The 21201-nt window shown below is 40.7% G+C and overlaps 2 protein-coding genes across 2 annotated transcripts in view; one reads left to right on the forward strand and one right to left on the reverse strand.

The window, feature by feature from the left end:
* LOC138953785 (neuroglobin-like) overlaps positions 1–2665 on the forward strand; it is an 85587-nt gene extending 82922 nt beyond the window's left edge. Inside the window, exon 3 of the mRNA XM_070325692.1 lies at positions 1235–2665. Within this exon, the coding sequence (XP_070181793.1) occupies positions 1235–1366 (132 nt within the window). The 3' untranslated portion in view covers positions 1367–2665. The remainder of the gene's footprint in view (positions 1–1234) is intronic.
* A 5510-nt stretch (positions 2666–8175) lies between these two features.
* LOC138952905 (DNA replication complex GINS protein PSF1-like) lies at positions 8176–21195 on the reverse strand. The gene is made up of 7 exons (XM_070324656.1): positions 21042–21195; positions 18151–18215; positions 17598–17693; positions 15885–15975; positions 15407–15523; positions 14391–14465; positions 8176–11443 (listed from the first exon to the last, which is right to left on the reverse strand). Exons 1-7 carry the CDS (start codon positions 21114–21116, stop codon positions 11369–11371), a joined length of 594 nt encoding a protein of 197 aa, XP_070180757.1. The 5' UTR covers positions 21117–21195; the 3' UTR covers positions 8176–11368.
* Positions 21196–21201: the final 6 nt, after the last annotated feature.

Consider the following 21201-nt stretch of genomic DNA (forward strand, 5'->3'; position numbering starts at 1 on the left):
TTTCTTATAAACAGCATGAACATGATCATTAACAGTATTCCGCTGTTGATCTTATCTAGTCCTGGGGATTTCTTGAGGTTTAGGGAAAATAGGGCACCAGTTCCCTTGCAGTGAAAGGCGTATTCATTAAGGGTTCCCCTTGGCGCTCTATATAGGTCTGTCCACCGATGAGTAGAACACAAGTGTGGCCACTGTTGTCCCTTACAGCTTTCTTGGAGCCAAAAGTGAGAGTTGAATGTTGACTAGTTTTCCCGTCCATCCCCATAGAGGAAGCTGCTGCCAGGTTTTCAAAGGTGCTACCTCTCCTCAGACACCACATACACACACAACTATAAAAAAAATATATAAAAAAAAAATTCAGTCAGTTCATGACCTTAAACAGGTAAAGTTCAACCCCGGAATAGCCTCAGAGACACACAACACAGACCCCTATAGACAGTTAGTGTGCTGGGTACACGTTTTCCAGGCCTGTCAAGTTCTGTTTCACAGCAGTACTCGTCAGGTTCTGTCCTATGCGCGTGACACTTTTAAGAAGCACGACTCGCAGGGCTCTTTTAGTGTACAAATTTGACGATTTTTCCTCTTGATCTGTGAAAATATACGTTTGTTTGTTTGTTTGTTTGTTTGCTTAACGCCCAGCCGACCACGAAGGGCCATATCAGGGCGGCGCTGCTTTGACATATAACGTGCGCCACACACAAGACAGAAGTCGCAGCACAGGCTTCATGTCTCACCCAGTCACATTATTCTGACACCGGACCAACCAGTCCTAGCACTAACCCCATAATGCCAGACGCCAGGCGGAGCAGCCACTAGATTGCCAATTTTAAAGTCTTAGGTATGACCCGGCCGGGGTTCGAACCCACGACCTCCCGATCACGGGGCGGACGCCTTACCACTAGGCGAAAATGTACGTGAAAGCTGGAAACAAGGCATTTGAGCAGAAGATAGTACTCATGTATGTTCTGATGTACTCTTAGAAGAATAAGCAAGTGTTATTTCTTGTGTCACATCATATCACGGTTGAACACGGTCTTGCCACAACTCACGCACATTGCCTATTACGTACCTTGAACGTGAATTTGTCACCATGTGAATAGTAATGTACTGCATCTTTAATCACGCTTGAGTGATTTTTCTTAATTGGGGATAGGACATGCTCTTTTTTTTTAACAAAATGCAGATACATACTCATCAAACACTAAATATTGTTTGTCATTTTGTGTGTCTACAGTTGATAGGACCACAGTTCATCTGCGCTGTTCAGCCAGCAATGGGCGACGCTTGGACGACAGAGGTGGAGTCCGCCTGGGCAGATCTCTTCCGTCTGATAACGCACATCATGAAAGAGGCCATGGTTTTCTAGCTGGTGATGGGGTCAGCCTTGGTAGGTGTCTTCGTCTGACGTCGCATATCATGAAAGAGGCCGTGGGATGTTAGAGAACAACATTCCTTCATTTCTCAACTGAGGTCGACTTCACCCCGGCATATTTTCTATGGCGGGTATCGAATATCATGAGAGAAACAAAGGTGTGCGAGCTGCAGATGAAGTACGCATCACCAAATCTCTCACGGTTCATGCTGCTCGCATTCATGAAAGAATATGATGTCTTTTGTCTTGTTCATTTGCATGCCCTGTGTCATGAAATACCTCACGGTCTCCTGAATGTTACATCTAATATCGCACATCATGAAAGATAATATCGGACATTATGAAAGACTCTATGGTATATAAGACATTGTAAAATAGCCCACGGTGTAACGGGTTGGATTGGTGAAAAAGTCAGAAATCATGAGAAAAAAAAATCCATGGTATATAGGACGTCAAAATAAATTCATCACAAATGATGCAAGATTCGATGCTAAATTGGACATCATAAACGAGTTCGTGATACGTGCCTGTTACATCCTGAAGTCCATAATACGTGTATTGCACATCATGAGTCGTGATATACTAGCAAACATCATTTGAAGCTCACGTCGACGGACCTCTTCAGGCTGATGCGACACAGGCCATGGTCTTCTTGCAATCTGCATATCTCCGATTCTTAGAGGAGAGAGCCTTTGCCTTTTTCAGGTCACATCTCCTTATCTAGCGAACATCATGTCTTCGTTTCTTAATGCAAAGCGCGATAGTAAATGATTCCATTCAATACATTTCTATACATTTCAGAAACTTCTCTTTCGGTCAAAAGGAATATTCCAAGACGAAGCAGTCCAAAGCACGATATCTGCAGTTATCCGATGTTCATGGAAAGTTGCTATGGAAACCAATGTCAATTTTACTTATCTTGATTTATTCAGGTAGTGGACTTTTTTTAGCTTTCAAAATGGTTCAAAATTGAGGTGTAGGAATTTGAATTCAGTACACAGGAGGCAGAGAAGACAGGACCTGCTTTGCTACTGGTATCTACTCTACGAAGTACAGTACCCGGCGAAAGAAACGCAACTCATTCGCGCCCTCTGTTGCAAGTGATTTTTCGTCATTTTCAAATTGTCGTAAAATATGAACCAGACAAGGTACATAAGAAAGGACGACAGATTCGTGGAGGATATTTTACTGGCTGTACGATTAGTGCATATTATTTAACCTTCGCCAGGCCGGGTTATCGACTACGCACGGAAGACATCGTGGGGCCGTGTGGACCCATGCTTCTCAAAGAAGGAAAAACGTGCATACCCTTCTGCAGACGTCGTTGGTCCGCACGGCCCCACGGCGTCTACGGAAGGGTATGCACGCTTTTTCCTTCTTTGAGAAACATGGGTCCGCACGGCCCCACGATGTTTTCCGTTTGTAGTCTAAATTTGACCTTTGTTTTTTTGATTACTTCTTGCTGAAATTTAATGATCCTTAGGACATAAGAGCTTTTTAGGTGCCTGAGGCATTCTTAAAAGCTCATCAAGTTAAAAAAAATTCCAACTAGAGATATTTGCAATTAAACACCCTTCTGGGCCCACACGGACCCACGACCACCGGTGAAGATTAATCGTTTTCTTTTTTTTCCTTTTCATAAACTGTGTTATACTACGTACATGGTAGGGGTCGATCGAGTCGTGATTGCAGGCGAACGTGTCACTTCGACACGCTACAAAAATAGTAAAAATGCATATTTTTCAACCAGGTAAAGACAGTTGTGGGGGAAATTTATCTCTCAATATGATCATTTAATTCGAATTATTCGCCAAAGCGTAACATAATTACAAAAATAAACATAAATCACTTAGACGATGTTTAAAAGGGTTATTTGGGAAAAAGCTCCTTCGCACGGAATCGACGTTATGATTTGTTTTAAAATCAGATGCTTTTTGTGACCAAGTGTCTGTTCTATACGAACATGCTATAATTAGAAAAAAAATCCTACGCATTTTTTTTGGCTTTATTTTTTAACCAATGACCTGTTGGCTTTGTGATTCGGGAGAAAGTACTATGAAGCCAAACGCATATGTCCCCCTTCCCTTAACACATACATACACACTCATAACACAAATACACACACACAGACACATCGATATACACTCACACATAAATAAACAGACAAACTAAAAAACAAAGTCCCAAAGATGTTCAGGTCCGCTTCGCAGTACTGAAATAGACGCCCACTGTCACTTTGAAGATCGTTTTCCGAAACTGCAATAACGTAACGCTTTTGCGAATAATGCTAATGAAATTATCATGTTCAGAATTGAATTTCCTCCAAATTTGTCTTTACCTGGTTGAAAAACATGCATTTTTACGATTTTTTGTAGCGTGTCGAAGTGACACGTTCGCCTGCAATCACGACTAGATCGACCCCTACCCTGTATAACACAGTTTATGAAAAGGTAAAAAAAATAGAAAATGATTAATAATATGCACTAATCGTACAGCCAGTAAAATATCCTCCACGAATCTGTCTTCCTTTCTTATGTACCTTATCTGGTTCATATGTTACGACAATTGGAAAATGACGAAAAATCACAACAGTGGGCGCGAATGAGTTGCGTTTCTTTTGCCGGGCACTGTACAAAGCTGAGGCAGAAGCCATGAAAAAAACAGTAGCCCAAACGTCCTGCAGGCAATACAGTCAGGCCGGAACACAGATCGTAACGACCTGTTCTCCACTCTTGCAGTAGTCACACGGCCGTTCTGCAATGCAACGTGCTTGGCAACGAGACTGCAGACACCTTGGCAAAGAAAGGCACAAGAAAAGGACAGGTGGATAGGTCTACCAGCTATCCTGAGGTCAAGACTATCATCAAGGCCAAGGAGCAAAATAAGTGGGGACAGCAGCATCCAAACTACAACTGGAGCATTTCTTGATATTCAGGAACAGGACAGGCCACAACCACCTGAAACATCAACTGTACTTAATTCTCGGCATCTGCCATATGGAGCAGTGCCCCTGCGGGACTGGTACCCAGACAATAGTACATCTGCTGCAGTCGTATCCGCTCTACTGTGGGGGCCGATTTTATCATTTATTTTTTTGACATTTTTACCAAGTAGTCTTGGATTCGTTTAGGACTTTGAGATTGCATTTCAGTGTGGTACCTTAACATTCGAATTTGCCTAATTGTTTAATTTTGTTTATTGGAATTAGATTGACAAAAGTGAGCCTTATGACCTACCTTCTTATTACCATCTTCTTAGCATTATTACCTCTTAGGTTTTTATTACCTCATAAATCCCAAAATATACGGTTCTGTTGTGTTTGATTCAAAATGTGCTTTAGATAAACAAATTGATTGAATTGAATTGAAACCACGCTTTAACATTCGAGAAAATTAATACATTCATTCTCGGGAGTATTTACTTGTGTTCCGCTTCTCAGTTTTTGGATAAATGTATTAATTGACGCCATTGTGTTGTTTTATAAAAGATGAGGCAGCACTCTGGAGGCTGCAATTTTAAGCTTTTCCCTCTAGATTGTTACCAACTAATCTTTGCTTCGGGTAAAAACTATGGGATTGCATTTCAGCTTAGTACCTTCTAAAATGTGTTGATGCAATTGTAATTCAAAGTTGCTCTTTGTTAATTTTTGAAGCAGGACGTACTCTACTCCTTATGCTTTTCTGATTTTAAAAGTATATATATGTAATTGGCACTTGCTGTGCAATACTCAAGGTCCGCATACGATTTCCACACGTTCTCACAAAAATCACGCCGGTGATTATTTCCAAATGAAAATTTGACGATAATTGCAACAGTCAGCTTTCTCTTTCCATGTAGAGTGGAGTGGAAAAGTTATAATGTCCGAGGCAGTTACTTTGGGTTTTTTCTCACTCGTTTCCATTGTGTGCGTGTTTGTGTGTGTGTGTGTGTGTGTGTGTGTGTGTGTGTGTGTGTGTGTGTGTGTGTGTGTGTGTGTGTGTGTGTGTGTGTGTGTGTGTGTGTGCATGTGTGTTTGTGCGTTTGTATTACCCGTGTGTGTTTCCATTGTCTAGTTTATTTGCTTTATGGATTGTGTTAGTTGGCTACTTTTTTGTCGTCATAATTGTTGATGCCAATTCATGCTCATACATATATAACAAAAAATTCTATTTGTATTTTCCTGAGCAATTTATTCAGGAAAACAAAGTCCAGCATTTTTTCCGCACAGGCAGTTGGAGCTGGAAAGTAAAGTCAATAAGGATAGTTATGTTGTTGTGAAGTGCCTATGAATAAGAATACCCACTACCTTCCTCTGCATGACTTTGTGCAATATAATAAATGTTGAGGCCTTGGGCATTCTGAATTATATGTTCTTCTGCTCTTGCTTGTATGAAAGATTAGTATGGTTGATCGATTTGTTTGTCGGATGGTCGGTTGGACGTTTAGTTGTCTAGCTGGAAGGTTTGCTTTGCTTGCTGATATGGATTATTTGGTCTGCTTTTACTGTGTTATACTAACTTAAAGGCCCAGTCTGCCTCAAATGGTTTACAGAACGATTTAAATCTTTTTACGAACAAATTAGTTCTAACCTTATGGAACACACTTGCAATAGCATTTAACAGCATTAAATGACACAGTTCGTTTGAATGGCTATTTTGCTTGCGTAAACCACACACCAGATTTCGTGGTTTATCTTACCCCTGAGCCATCTAAACCCGTGTGATCCACTTTCCTTTTTTTCACAATTTCGTCGACAGTTTGTGATTTCAATGCGACTCGCTGTATCTGCAATAGCACGTTATTGTGAACCTCTTAATCGAAAATGCAACAAACGACTGCGAGTCACACGAACTTATCGGCGGCGATGGCTTCAAAGAAAGCAAGCGATATGCAGAAAATTCGTCTGCTTGTGAAACACGATCGGCTTCCGGGCTCCCTTTTTTTAAACTTTCAAAACTTCGCAAGCTTTTCGGTACCTCTCTTCGTTTTAACTTTCTGAGCGTGTTTTTAATCCAAACATATTATATCTATATGTTTTTGGAATCAGGAACTGACAAGGAATAAGATGAAATTGTTTTTAAATCGATTTCGGAAATTTAATTGTAATCATAATTTTCAATATTTTTAATTTTCAGAGCTTGTTTTTAATCCAAATATAACAGATTTTTATGTTTTTGGAATCAGACAATGATGAAGAATAAGATGAACGTAAATTTGGATCGTTTTATAAAAAAAAATTTAATTACAATTTTCAAATTTTTAATGATCAAAGTCATTAATTAATTTTTAAGCCACCAAGCTGAAATGCAATACCAAAGTCCGGCCTGCGTCGAAGATTGCTTTACAAAAATGTCAATCAATTTGATTGAAAAATGAGGGTGTGACAGTGCCGCCTCAACTTTTACAAAAAGCCGGATATGACGTCATTTATCCAAAATATCGTGAGAATATTAAATCGTTCTGTAAACCATTTGAGGCAGACTGGGGCTTTAAAGTTACAAAGGTTTGCCTATTGTTATTTTTTGTCGATTTTTAATTAGGCCCTTCCGTTTTTGTCTGGTCGATTTTGAGGGTACCCTTATTTGAGCGGCGGTCACGTGATCCCTGTAAAAGAAATCGTTAATCTAAAAGATGATCCTGATAGTCAAGTGAACGGCCTTAACTGACATATAACGTTTTAATTAAATGACACAGGAATTAATGCTTTAATTTGGGTGCGACATTTGTTGCAACAATTGTTTGTCGAAGTTTATATAATAGGATTTGTGCGTTTTTAGAGTATAGGCACACTGGTATTAATTCATTAATTCATAATTTCCTGTATCAGGTGATACAATGTAAGCTCTTGTTCGGGCCCCTGGACCAGTTATGCAAAATCGAGGTCAAACTCGTGCATTTCATGGCGTAATGTTCGTGTCGTCCAGGTAGGGTACTGTGTCGGGGTTTGCACGCATCGAACAATTGTTGTTAAAGGGGTTTATTCAAAAGCTGAAAGTATTCCTACCACGACTTAGATACTACCCAATATTGACGGACTGCGTGATGATATCTTCTGCTATGGTCTGTTGAGACAGTGATATCAAAATCGAGACCGGAGGTCGAGATTTTGATATCACTGTCGAAACAGACCAATAGCAGAAGATATCATCACACAGTCAGTCAATGTTAGATATATTGCTAATTCTCTGGACATTTTGTATTTACTGCAAAGAAATTACAAAAGTATTTGTCTCAGTTTTGGCTGTTCCATATCCCTCCCTCTGATTATTATTTCTTTTTGTTCACGCTTTTCTTGTACTTTTCAGTATTTCAAAATGTCTTTTCTTTCAAAAAGTCTTCAGTCACTTGCTCAACTAAATTCTGGGATAAAATACATTTTCATATATTTTTGTTTGTTTTTAAATTTGGGTGTTTTTGTTTTTGAAGTGGGGAAGCAATAAAGAGGTCGTCGATATCAAAACTGATATCGACAGAAATGTCGTCGATATCACTTTTGCCCAATTGACCAATGGAAATCCACGTAACATATGAAATAGCAATACAATGTTCTATCTTTTTTTGTTCCAGCGTGAGAGCGAGCTGAATGTGTCTGAACGTGAGTCGAGTGTGTGCGTGTTTATGTGTGTATGTTGTGTTATGGGTGCGTGTATGTGTCCCTGTGTGTGTGTTTGTCGTTGTTGGTGGTGGTGTGTTTGTGCGTGCGTGCGTGCGAATGCGTGTACTGTATACATCTACAGCTCACAAGTACATGAAAATAGACACAGAAAGACAGACACACAGACTTATACAAACGGACAGATGGAGAATACACACTTCAACACTGATTGGCTGTAGGTCACACACGTGTTATGTATTCAACAAAAAGGAATTCTCTTTTCTCCTTTGCACACTTGAAGAATAGTTATGAATAAGTAAATACACACGTATGCATGATGTTGAAGAATATGTTTCAAAGTAAACAGACATGAATTCACACCATGCATACTCTCTCTCTCATACACACACACAAACGCATGCACACTCACACTTTGTTAAATAACAGTGAGCGGTTTCCAAGTATTATTTCTTAAAGGCACACCCAGCTTCACATAAACCATCACTGGCATCAGTTTCTGGTCACAATGTCAGGCTTTTACACACAGTTCAAACACCCTTTCGTTTAAACACGCTTGAGAACATTGTAGGTGCCCTCCGTAAAGAGCGAGCATTTTTCAAAGCATTTTTCCAGCCGGATTTACAATGAGACAAATCGCGCTAGACCTAAAGCAGACGAATTTTCTACATAGCGCCAACCGCCGCCGATGAGTTGGTGGGACTTGCAGCCGTTTCTTGAGTATTAGATTCAACGACTGAATTGTGAAAAACAAGGAAAGTGGATCACACGGGTTCACGATGGCTCAGGGGTTAGATAAACCACGAAAACTGGTGCGTGGTTTACGCGAGCTAAATAACCATTCAAATGAACTGTGCTATTAAATGCTATTGCAAGTGTGTTCCATGAGGTTACAACTGCTTTTTTCATGAGAAGATTTAAATCGTTCTGTAAACCATTTGAGGCAGACTGGGGCTTTAAACTTGTAGAACTTTCAATTTGCCAATCTTTAATCAGTATTCAATTTGTCTTGTCTTAATTATTCACGATCAGCAAAACTATCATCATCATCGTCGTAGTCATCATCATCACCAATTACCGTTCCTGTAACTACTGAATGGTCAAACGAATCAACTTGTCCCTCTTTGCTCCCTGTTCAACGGAACTCCATTTCTTTTGTCATCGGTCACTGCTCTAAATAATGTGGTTCTTGAAATGCCAAGTGCGTGGCACTTTTTGTAAGGTTATTCCAGTGATATACAGGCCTTTGTCTTCCCACTGCAGCATCTCATACACATTCACAATCACCTTTTTCAGCTCGGGCAACATCTTTACCGGTTCACATGTGCAAACCCTTGGATAGCTTCGGTCTCGTACATGTATAATGTCAGCACGAGATACACGAGTAAGGTACACTTGTGCGGCACAGGTGAACAAAATATGACCTGCATGTTTGTACAGGCCTGATTTATTTATTTTAAATAGTCTTTATGAAGAAATAATTATTCAGAGGAAAGTAAGGATTGAAGTAAATGTACGTAAATCAAATTAGGAATACTTTTGGCGTACTTATTATGTTCTTATCAACATTGCAAAATATATGAAGATCGCGAGATATTTAAAAAAAAAAACATGTTTCAACGGACAATAAGCAGACCTGTTTACCCTAAACCTGAGGCAAGAGTACTTTTTCAAAAAGTTAAGTGTATTTTTCAAAAAGTTGGTGTACTTTGCAAGCAAAGCCATATGGGCTAGGCAAAACGTACGCCGTGGGTGCAAACGTGTTTGTGTAAGAATAGCATGTCTTGTGAACATCTTCAGAATTTAACTCCTTCCGATACAACAGGGATAAAACAATTTTATTTACCTGTCAGTTTATAACATTATAACCAGTGTCTTCCAAGCAGATTGATAATGAAAAGATGAAGTTCGTGAAATAACATCTGCGGTTGACAGTAGCAAGTTCATTTTTACAATCATCTCAGAAAACATTGCTTCAGCACGGACTACAGCCTTTTCTTCTGGCAGGATTTGCTTTGCGGGAATGAACTTAATAATTCCTTGGCAGCTTTCAGCGGATTTCTTTGCAGCAACCTCGTCTATGTGAGTTTTGGAACTGCAGTGTCGTTTTTCCCATCGTAGACTCCACAATTCCTGGCTCTTTCTTATATTTCTCCAAGAAAATCTGCTGCTTCTGCTGTTTAGACTTGGTACAGTCATCCGAAACTGGCACATTTCACCGCTTCATTTTGCCACGATTGTCCAGACGATCGCACGTGCCAACAACTGAACAAGGTTTCCACAGCTCAAGACTCGCTGTCATGGTTATCTCCCTTCGGCCGAAACCGGTATCAGTTGTACCATCCCGTTATCAGAACACCAACACCGGAAAACGTATTCTAGACTTTTTCTTATGCATATTTTGTGCGTGTGTGGCGTATTTGCGTACTGATAATAATTTGGCGTACAAAATACGCCTAAATCGTACTGGTAAACAGGTCTGAATAAGGCTCAAAGGTCTGTAGGGTCGTTGGGGCACTTGGCCAGCGTTGTTCGGGGGTAAGGGTATAGAGGAGGGGGGAACGCTTTTTACCTGTCTTCCACCATATCTCATCAGGACCACCCCACCAAGGCAGAGCTGCGCTAGGTATACCCAAATTACCGCCTGGGTTTGACGTCTGTAGTCAGGGCTGCAGATATGTTGTGAACCTCGAGTCAATTATGGTGTACACTTATTTGCACTGTTGGCCAATAACAGGACACAATTGCCAAGACTGCAGAAATCTTGGCCAACGGAAACACTCCAAGAGGCAGATATCATCACTTTAGGCCAGTCCTACAACCACATTTCTGACCCAACCAGTGCAACACAAAATATAAGAATTATGTCTCAAATCAAATTAAACTGTTGGAGGGTTCCAAACTTTGCAGACAGAGAGAGCTCCGACAGTGTGTTGAAAATCGTTGTGAAAAGTAATAATTTTGACTTTGAAATTCAATTCATACCATTAACCTTTCAATGTTCAAGGGACATCACTCCATGGCGGACTGTTGACAACAATGACAGAGTTAACTTGGGACACTGTTCTTGAATTATAATGCCACAAATCGACGGATGCAATGGCCTAGTGGATAAGCTATTTCACCCCATGAACCCAGAAGAAGAAGTACCACAAATCATGTTGAACATGACACAATGTCTGCATAGTGATGCTCCATCACAATCATCAAGAATTCCTGTCTGGTATAGCCTCTGAAGCAAATGCATTGGTATTTCACGACAGCACTGAAACTAGAACTTGCAGCGTTTTATTCCAATGATGACCCATTCAAGAATTAAAGTCAGTCAGGAAGAACCCAATCCTTGTTTTATTTACATGTTCTCCTTGCACAATTTGTCCTTGTTTCGCTGTGTTACAGCGTCTTTACATTCTGTTCACGATGTGTTCCAATATGCCTTGTCGGATGAGATGTTCACATTCTGACCGCAAAAGGAAGTGCTGCAAGAAAAAACAAACATGGAAGTTAAAAACAATCATTTCATATACATGCATGCATCTTTCTTTTGGGAACATGTTTACAACATAACTTACAACCACACAGACAGTGGATTCAGAAGAATTTACTGTGAAGTTATAACTATACACTATTATTTCAGTTATATTTTTAGAACATGTAATGTTTACTAAACAAAAACTCAGACATTACAATGGGACAAATCAGCATTAATGACATAACCCCGCTGAAACTCAACTGCAAGTAAAAAAAAAAAAAGATCTTTGAAATTAAAACTCTGTCTAAATCAGACTGTAAGTGCCTACTGTATCACATGACATGTGATTTGCCTGTGATTACAATTTACTTAGGCCAACAACAACAAAATAGTCTGTTTACGGTATCCTGACCGACCCTAGACTTTTTTTGGCATTTGGGAGAAAAAAAAAATATAAAGACAAATTTTTAACACAAATAAAATTAAGTAGATGTGCAACGCCAAGGCACTGCATACCCCAGCGAAAGACACACCTCTCTCTCTCTGTCTCTCTGTCTGTCTCTCTGTCTGTCTCTCTCTCTCTCTCTGTCTCTCTCTCTCAAACACATACACACACACGAACACACACACACACACACACACACACACATACCCCAAGTTACACACGTACACACATACACACTCACTCACACGCACTCACTCACTCTCTCACACACACTTCATACACACAAAACACACCCCCATACGCACATACAGACAGACGGACATAAACACCTTTACAAACAAACACACATACACACACACATACACTTACGCACACGCACATACACACACCCACCCACTCTCTCTCTCTCTTTCTCTCTAATGCAAACAGACACACACCCACACACACTGTACATACGCACGCACGCACACACACACACAACCACACACACATTGACTCACACAAATCTCATACACACAAAACACACACTTATACGCACATAGACCGGCACGGTTGGCCTAGTGGTAATGCGTCCGCCCCGTGATCGGGAGATCGTGGGTTCAAACCCCGGCCGTGTCATACCTAAGACTTTAAAATTGGCAATCTAGTGGCTGCTCCGCCTGGCGTCTGGCATTATGGGGTTAGTGCTAGGACTGGTTGGTCCGGTGTAGGAATAATGTGACTGGGTGAGACATGAAGCCTGTGCTGCGACTTCTGTCTTGTGTGTGGCGCACGTTATATGTCAAAGCAGCACCGCCCTGATATGGCCCTTCGTGGTCGGCTGGCAAATACGCACATAGACAGTCGGACACACACACCTTTACAAACAAACACATATACACACTCATACACACACACAAACTCATGCACACACACACACACACACACACACACACACACTCTCTCTCTCTCTCTCTCTCTCTCAAACACACACACACATACACTTACGCACACGCACAAACACACACACACACACACCCCAAGTCACACACACACATACACACACTCACTCACACGCACTCACTCACTCTCTAACAAAAAACTTCATACACACAAAACACACACCCATACGCACATATGGACAGACGGACATACACACCTTTACAAACAAACACACATACACGCACACACATACACTTATGCCCACACACACACTTACACACACACGAGTACAGACTCATGCACGCGTGCGCGCACACCGTGCACACACACACACACGTACACACACCCACACACTCAAATACACACACACACACACCACACACATACGAGTACAGACTCATGCACGCGTGCGCACACACACACACACACACATACACACACACACACACACACACACACAGTAACACTAACACATGTGCACAAAATGAACACAAACACACACACTGCGCGAGAGAGAAAGACTTCAGGGAGGCATGACGTCATGATGCATTAATTGACGTCAAAGACTTTCGACCGTGACGTATTCTTCTTACGCGAGCTTTATCCATAGACTTGGAAACTACGGAATTTCTACCCGTCCAAAACGGCCTTGGGTGGCGTTTGCTGAAAAAATGGGGGCGACTATTGCAACCACCGTATTTTTGTTAGTATGGTCCCAATTTTTGGTGAACTTCCATCTCCAACTGTAGCACGTAGCCGGGCACAAAGAATCCTTCTTTATCATGTATTATTCGGTATGCACATTTCTCAAGTCGATTACAGTATAGCGTTCACGGGATACCTCCAGCTTCGCTGGGATAAAACAAGAAGAGCAAACGCTCGATCGAGTCACTTTCGCAGTTCTGAATATTATATGAGGCATCAGATGGACAGGAAGAAATTGCTATTCACAACACAATGAGTCACGTTCACATAAAATTTGAGCCCGGTCACTTTTATAGTTTCCGAGAAAAGCCCAACGTTAAGTTGTGTGTTGCCGAACAGAAAAAGCTAGTTATCTCCCTTGTTTTTCTGATAACGTTCGTAAAAGGCTACAGATGTAAATACTTTGATGTAAAGAATAATCCTACAAAGTTTCAATCACATCCGATGAACTTTGTCAAAGATATAAAATGTCTAATTTTTCCTTTGACGCTGACCTGTGACCTTGAAAAAGGTCAAAGGTCAACGAAACCATCGTTAAAGTGTAGAGGTCATTGGAGGTCACGACTAAACAAAATATGAGCCCGATCGCTTTGATAGTTTCCGAGAAAAGTCCAACGTTAAGGTGGTGTCTACGGCCGGCCGGCCGGACAGACTAACACTGACCGATTACATAGAGTCACTTTTTCTCAAGTGACTCAAAAATAAAATAAAAGGTCTTTGTTTTTTGGCAAAATAACTTACAAATATGTTTTGGGGAAAGAAAAAATAACAAAAAAAATCCTGACCTACCGACCCTATTTTTTTGGCCTATGTTACCATAAACAGACTATTTTTTTTTTAGCACAGAAAAAAAGTGGAGAAGAGCCTGGGTCCCACCACTCACCTGGCTATTTTTCTTCAGTACAATGATGTCCCCATCCTGAGTTTCAAACTCTCCGTGGTCCACTTTACACCGCACCTGCAATCAGCAAACATAAAAGGTGACAACACAGGTGACATAAAAAGTCAAAAGTATGGCACACAACTCTTGGTCATCCTAGCTAACTGAGGCTAATGAAAATATTTGAGAAACTGAAGCAAGTAAGCAGTGAAGAAGAAGGGTGTTTGTCCATTTTTATTTTATTAATTTTGCTTCTTGATTCTCAAAGTCTCATGTGCCCGGAGACTGGTTCCTCATTACTCTCCCTTGTGCAGAAGGGGTTATAGTCAACCAACTTAGGGTGCATTCCCTGTAGGTGCACTTCTAGTATGCTTTTTTTTATGTATACACCCAGGTGCATAATATCCTGTAGCGTTTTGCCAAATCACGCTGAAAATCATGTGATGCTTCGCAACATCGGTAAAAGTTTATATTTTTCACTCCTTTTTTTCTCTCAAAATTTTTCAATGGTTGCAATTTTTGTTGAAGAAATGCATCAAGTCCTCCTGTGGAACAGCATTTTGGATGTCAATAAAGGGAAGCAACCCTGAGGTGAATCACCGCTCGGCACCAGATCGAGCAGTGTTGTACTTTCCTACGGGAAATGCAACCGGGTGCAATCCCTGTATACAGCCTAGAGAAGTGTGCCTACAGGGAATGCACCTACTTTTGGTCGACTAAGACCCCCTTCTGCCTCACTTGTCTATATCAAGACACTTTTCTTCCCATTGTTTCTTAGATCAAGGTTTTAACTCACAGTCAACAAAGGGAAGAAATAAAATCATAAATGTACAATTTTAACCAGAAGCCAGTCAAGGGTACTATACTACCTTGGCTTTTCACCCAACTCTCCAAATAAGTACACAGCACTGCGAGCACAATGCTTAGTTGTTTCCCTTCACAGAATCACAATGATTCACACTTGCATTCTTTTTCTATGCTGCAACTTTCAATCTGTTTCATCAAAATAAGCATTTCACCTCAATGTAGAGAGACTTAGGTGGTTTCATATCCTGTGTAAGGTCCAAGCCACCTGTGTCCCCAATAGCACGCATGTAGTTGGCAAGCATGCGATTGTAGTTATTAAACCACTGCACCTGTGGCCAGAACAAAAGTACATATATCAGGACATAGAAAATGTGAAATAAACACTTACAGCCCCAGACCCCCTTGCCTCGAAATGACAGGAAACAACGGAGTAACACTAACAGGATCTCCACAGTATTTTAACTAATGGTCAGTGGAAGGTCAGCAAAGATCAGAAATAACACAAATCTTCAATTTTGAAACGGACACAAGCGATTTGACGTTTCGTAAATGAGCTTTGAAATACCACTTACTTAGTTACTAAAGAATAACACTAACATTTGAAAATTCCATAAATAAACCTTTCTTGTTCCTTTTTCTGTTGATGACAACGTTTCTGCAGTTTAAAGTAAGTGAAGGATCGTGACCCACCTCCTCTTCACACAGATTGTACTTGACATCGGCAGGCAGCACACTGCCAAACTCCCAGCGCATCTGACCAATGTGTTCCAAGCGACTGTTCCTGCTCAACATAAATCAAACTTTACCTTCAGACAATAACTTGCATGCTATCAGACGTGCAGCAGCACATTCATTTCTTTATCATCCGGCAAAGTGTGTCTCTATTTACACACACATGATCATCATCTCATTGTCATACCCTCCAGAAAACAAGAAGAGCAAACGCTCGATCGAGTCACTTTCGCAGTTCTGAATATTATATGAGGCATCAGATGGACAGGAAGAAATTGCTATTCACAACACAATGAGTCACGTTCACATAAAATTTGAGCCCGGTCACTTTTATAGTTTCCGAGAAAAGCCCAACGTTAAGTTGTGTGTTGCCGAACAGAAAAGGCTAGTTATCTCCCTTGTTTTTCTGATAACGTTCGTAAAAGGCTACAGATGTAAATACTTTGATGTAAAGAATAATCCTACAAAGTTTCAATCACATCCGATGAACTTTGTCAAAGATATAAAATGTCTAATTTTTCCTTTGACGCTGACCTGTGACCTTGAAAAAGGTCAAAGGTCAACGAAACCATCGTTAAAGTGTAGAGGTCATTGGAGGTCACGACTAAACAAAATATGAGCCCGATCGCTTTGATAGTTTCCGAGAAAAGTCCAACGTTAAGGTGGTGTCTACGGACGGCCGGCCGGACAGACTAACACTGACCGATTACATAGAGTCACTTTTTCTCAAGTGACTCAAAAAGAGAGAGAGAGAGAGAGAGAGAGAGAGAGAGAGAGAGAGAGAGAGAGAGGTTAAAAGTGAAAGCAGCCAAAAGCATACAAAAGGAGGTACATGCAACCCCAATAAAACAAAAGAGAAGAAAAGACGACATAAAGAGAGAACGGTTAATAGCAGACGATAATGTGTACGACCACAATGTAGGTCACCTGAAATGTCCTATTAAAATTTGTGAAGCCGGTCAAATGTCCTATTCATGTTGATTAAGTCAGGTCATTTGTCCCATTAGCACACATTTGTGGCAACATCCCTGGAAGCCACAAACTAAAAGTCTTAAAAACAGTTTATTCTGCGGCATGTAGCATCATCTCAACAGGTAGAATGTCACGACATTAAAGATACTGAACTTGTCAAATCCAGGTGCACGGAGCCCCTGGGGCTTTTAGTCATACCTCAGGCAGCTATCCGTTAGAAGAACTACCAAGTTTCATTGACTTGCACCCAAAGAGTCAAGAACTGCGATTTTTTTACGAATTAATTTTGTACTCGGACCCGGCTGGTCTTGGCCTATTTTTGGATCTAAATTTAGATCAGGTAGATCACCACATCATGCACAAAAAGACACGTGACTAGCAAACTATGTCAGACGTCATCATGAGTTTGTGTAAAACAAAATGGAGGCCGGGATCACTCATTTGAATCGAACTCCCACCAAACACCACGTAATAACTAGGTTAATTTATGCACTCGCGTGAACAAGAAACTGTTGAGCTTCACAGATATCGTCGTTGGGTAGTTTTGGGTTTGTTTTACTCAGCTGCAACAAAAACGCAAAACGAAGGCTGTGAGCTGCACTGTGCCTTTAAGATTAAAAAACTGAAACTTTTGAAGCCTTGTAAATCATTCAGAATAAACACACACATTTTTTTTGTTAACCATTTACATGAACTTACAAGTAAGCCAGAACACATCGCTTGTTTCTTTCCAAGGCAGTGTGACGAAGCTGAATACTGGAAAACAGGCCTGCTTCCCCGGCCACTGTAGCACTCCTGCAGCATCAAAACAAATAGGACAGAGCAAATTAGTATTTCTACTAGTAGTAGTTGTGGCATGACATCATCATCTTATTATATCACATTATTATGCCACGATGATACATTTTTAAAATATTTGAACCAGTTTTATTTCTGTGCCTTAAATGGGCGCAAGAAAAAACAGTTGGCTGTGTTTTTTTTCTCCAGAGAGCACCATGTTTGGGAGTATGTGTAAAACTGTAACAGCTGACACTACAGTGAATAAGTTAGTTACTAACACAAAACATAAATGACACCCAAAAAAAGCCCAAGATGAAATCCTAATTCTGATACTCCAGAACTAACCCCTGGGAACTGGTTTTAAATACATGTTGTCACATTCAAAAAGAAGACTATAAGTATAAGTATAACCACTTTGTTGACACATTATATATTCACATGGCTAATTCTTGAGACTGCCACATAAACTTACGTATCACGTTGATTTTGCTCAAATAAGGCACGCATTTCTTCCAGCACTTGGCGAATACCATCTTCCTACAACAGAAAACAGCGATACATTGTTACTGCTTCTTTAATGCCTAAGAGTAAGACTCAATCGGTTATTTTTGCACGCTTATGACAAACAGATGTCAGCATTGCAAAGATCCTCATTTCCAGAAAGAAAAGCACATGCTAAATAGTCAAGAACTAAAAATCATTTCATATTAGTATTATTACATGACAATTTTTTAATTATTCATCTATTATTACAGACATCCAATTCAAGTAGTTTAGTAGTAGAACTAGAAGCTTTGTTTTATGTTCAAAGGCACTGCGTGTTCACAAAAGCAGCCATTGATTACGTCCTCACCTGAGTCTTACATATATATATATATATATATATATATATACGACTTGTGTCTGTGTGTGTGTCACTGTGTGTGTGTGTGTGTCCGCGATGCACGGCCAAAGTTCTCGATGGATCTTTTTCAAATTTGGTGGCCATATTCAGCTACACCCCGGACACAACCTGCTCGATGAGATATTTCAAGACGTGCTCTCAGCGCGCAGCGCTGAACCGATTTTGGTTTTTCTCTGGATCCATTCCCAGTAACTCTTCCTTATCTTCTCCAATGTTTTCAGCGTTTGTCTCCCTTCCTTCGTGTGGCGTCAATCCATATTCCCGTTTCTATTTTTAGAAGGTCACTGTCGACCACGCTCAATCCATATTCCCGTTATACTATTTTTAGAAGGTCACGCGAAGTGGGTATTCCTCTAGTATGATATATTTTTTTTGATAATTTATAACAATTAACCACTTGACTGCCTTAGGACAGGTATACCCGTCATGAGCTTGTGCAGCCGCAGCGCCTTAGGACGGGTAAACCCGTCTTCTCCGTTCCGGGATTTTCCAGAAATGCTACGTCACTGCTGACACACAAATAGCAGCCAATGGCTCGGTAGGATACGTAATTCTCATGAATAAATATAAATGGTGACGCGGTTTTGCGTCTGAAGGCTATTTTCGGCCTGGCGACAGGGAAGGGGAGAGAAATCTCGACTCGTCAAAATGGCTAACGGTGACAGTCGACCGGGCCCTAGTAGGGAAAAACAAAGCCGGACTGACGCTACAGGCGGTGCAAATGATTATGGATACTGACAGGGGAAGGGGGAGATCTTCTTTCGGACGATTCGTTGGAAACAGGTAGATGATAGTGATTATAATCCTTTCTTGGAGCAAGCAAAACAGCCACCTGTGTTTGATCCACAGGCACCGGAAGATGCGCCGGACTGATTTTTCAAAAGTTCATATTTAAACATCATTATAGCCTAAGCCAAACTAATTATTATTTCCATGATTAGACACTAAAAACAGATTCTTGGTTCAATTTCCCTTAAAAATAACATAAATTTTACTTACCTACCTACTGCCAGTTTGGAGCTAGATTTTTTTGTGAATTATTACACCCCGAACTCCAACATTCCCTAGCAGTCAGGAATGCACATACGCAAGTTTTGATTGGCAGCGAAAGGGTTAACATAACACAAATGAAAATTAAACTGTAGAAATAACTAGAATACTATAACTAAACTCCAACCCCAAAAATCACTACATACATTGAATTTTGTCATCATCACTACTCGCATTAGTTATTGCTTGTGGGCAAGACTTAAATAAGCTAAAACGGCTTGCTTAAACTAGAGTTTTGTTTGAGATGTGAAAACTTACTCCCCCAGTGTTTTTCTACATTATAAATGCATGAGGGTGTGATTGATAAGAAAAAAACCTGCAACACTGCTTACAATGTTCATAAATGAAAGGTTAGAATAAATTCAAAAAGTTATTTCCACAAAGGAGTTTTCTCACATCCAGCATGTTTGCTCGGTCAGTTGTAATACACACATTCCAGAAATAGCTCTGTAGGGTTTGTGAAACATTGAGGAATGCTTTCCCACATAACATTATAGGCCAATCACTGGCGAGAGGTGCATGTGTCTCCACTTGTGTGCACTAACCACTTGTGCCAGTTGTGGCCTAGGTGTAGGACACATGGGAGAGTGTGCTCAATATGTTTTCAAGAGAAACAACTCATTCACATCCCATACAAACCCGACAGTTATTTCCGAACATTGCATGCCTATTGTCTAGAAGCAGGTGTGTCTTTGTGAGAGACAGGCAGATCGACAAACAGCTTGTCAAAAAGACAGACGCACGTGCTTTCAGTTTCACACTCAGTTAGTGAGTTACACTTACAGTTACACACACACAGGGACAGACCACCACACACACGCATAATTCGGTGCATGCTACTGCTAGTTGCTACTGACTGCAGCAGATTGGGATGACACCCTGTTTTCACCATGTGTTCACAACTAAACGGAAGCTGGATCAGCATACATGATCTCGAAACATTATTTATACTATTAAGATTCGCTCGATCAAGCCGTAAGTTCTTGTTACTAATTGTTTGTCTGTGCACTTTAATAGACCGTTGGGTCGATATATTTTTTTTACTGTAACGGATTGTTTTGTCAATAACAAACGTTCCAACAACCTACCTTTCTTGTTTTTTTATTATTAATATTATACCAAACGGAGATTTTCATTTTTGCCAGAAACAAGATGCTTCAAGTTCTACATACGCACGACCATCACACCCAGACACAATTCGCCACATGCTACAGTAACACTAGTACCAGAAGTATTGCGGCAGATCGGGATGCGGTCGCCTTGGATATTATGTATACGACAGACACGCTGCGGTTGACACAAGACAAGGATACAGTGGCAGACTTGATGACTCCCTAACAGCTAAACACTGAAACAGCGGAAGCCGGAGAAGCATATCTCGAAACATTAATTCAAACTGAGATTCTTACGTTGAATGGACCAAGGGCGCCTTCAATACAGCGGTGTTGTTGTCTTACTAATTCCAGTGCCTTCTCTGCCAACATTTTGGCTGAAAACACAAACGTACTTATGCAATCTCAAGTACACATGGATCAATCCACCATTGTCGTCTGCACGCGCAATTTCCCG

The sequence above is a fragment of the Littorina saxatilis genome, linkage group LG17 (genome assembly GCF_037325665.1).
Source record: "Littorina saxatilis isolate snail1 linkage group LG17, US_GU_Lsax_2.0, whole genome shotgun sequence".
NCBI lineage: Eukaryota > Metazoa > Mollusca > Gastropoda > Littorinimorpha > Littorinidae > Littorina > Littorina saxatilis.

Bases quoted from the DNA above. Each gene is read 5' to 3' on its own strand.
- LOC138952905 (XM_070324656.1), bottom strand. From the start codon at position 21,116: ATGTTGGCAGAGAAGGCACTGGAATTAGTAAGACAACAACACCGCTGT. The intron at 18,216-21,041 runs GTAAGAATCTCA...TTTCTGTTGTAG, and splicing joins GCGCCCTTGGTCCATTCAAC to GAAGATGGTATTCGCCAAGT. The intron at 15,976-17,597 runs GTAAGTTCATGT...TATGTTGAGCAG, and splicing joins CGATGTGTTCTGGCTTACTT to GAACAGTCGCTTGGAACACA.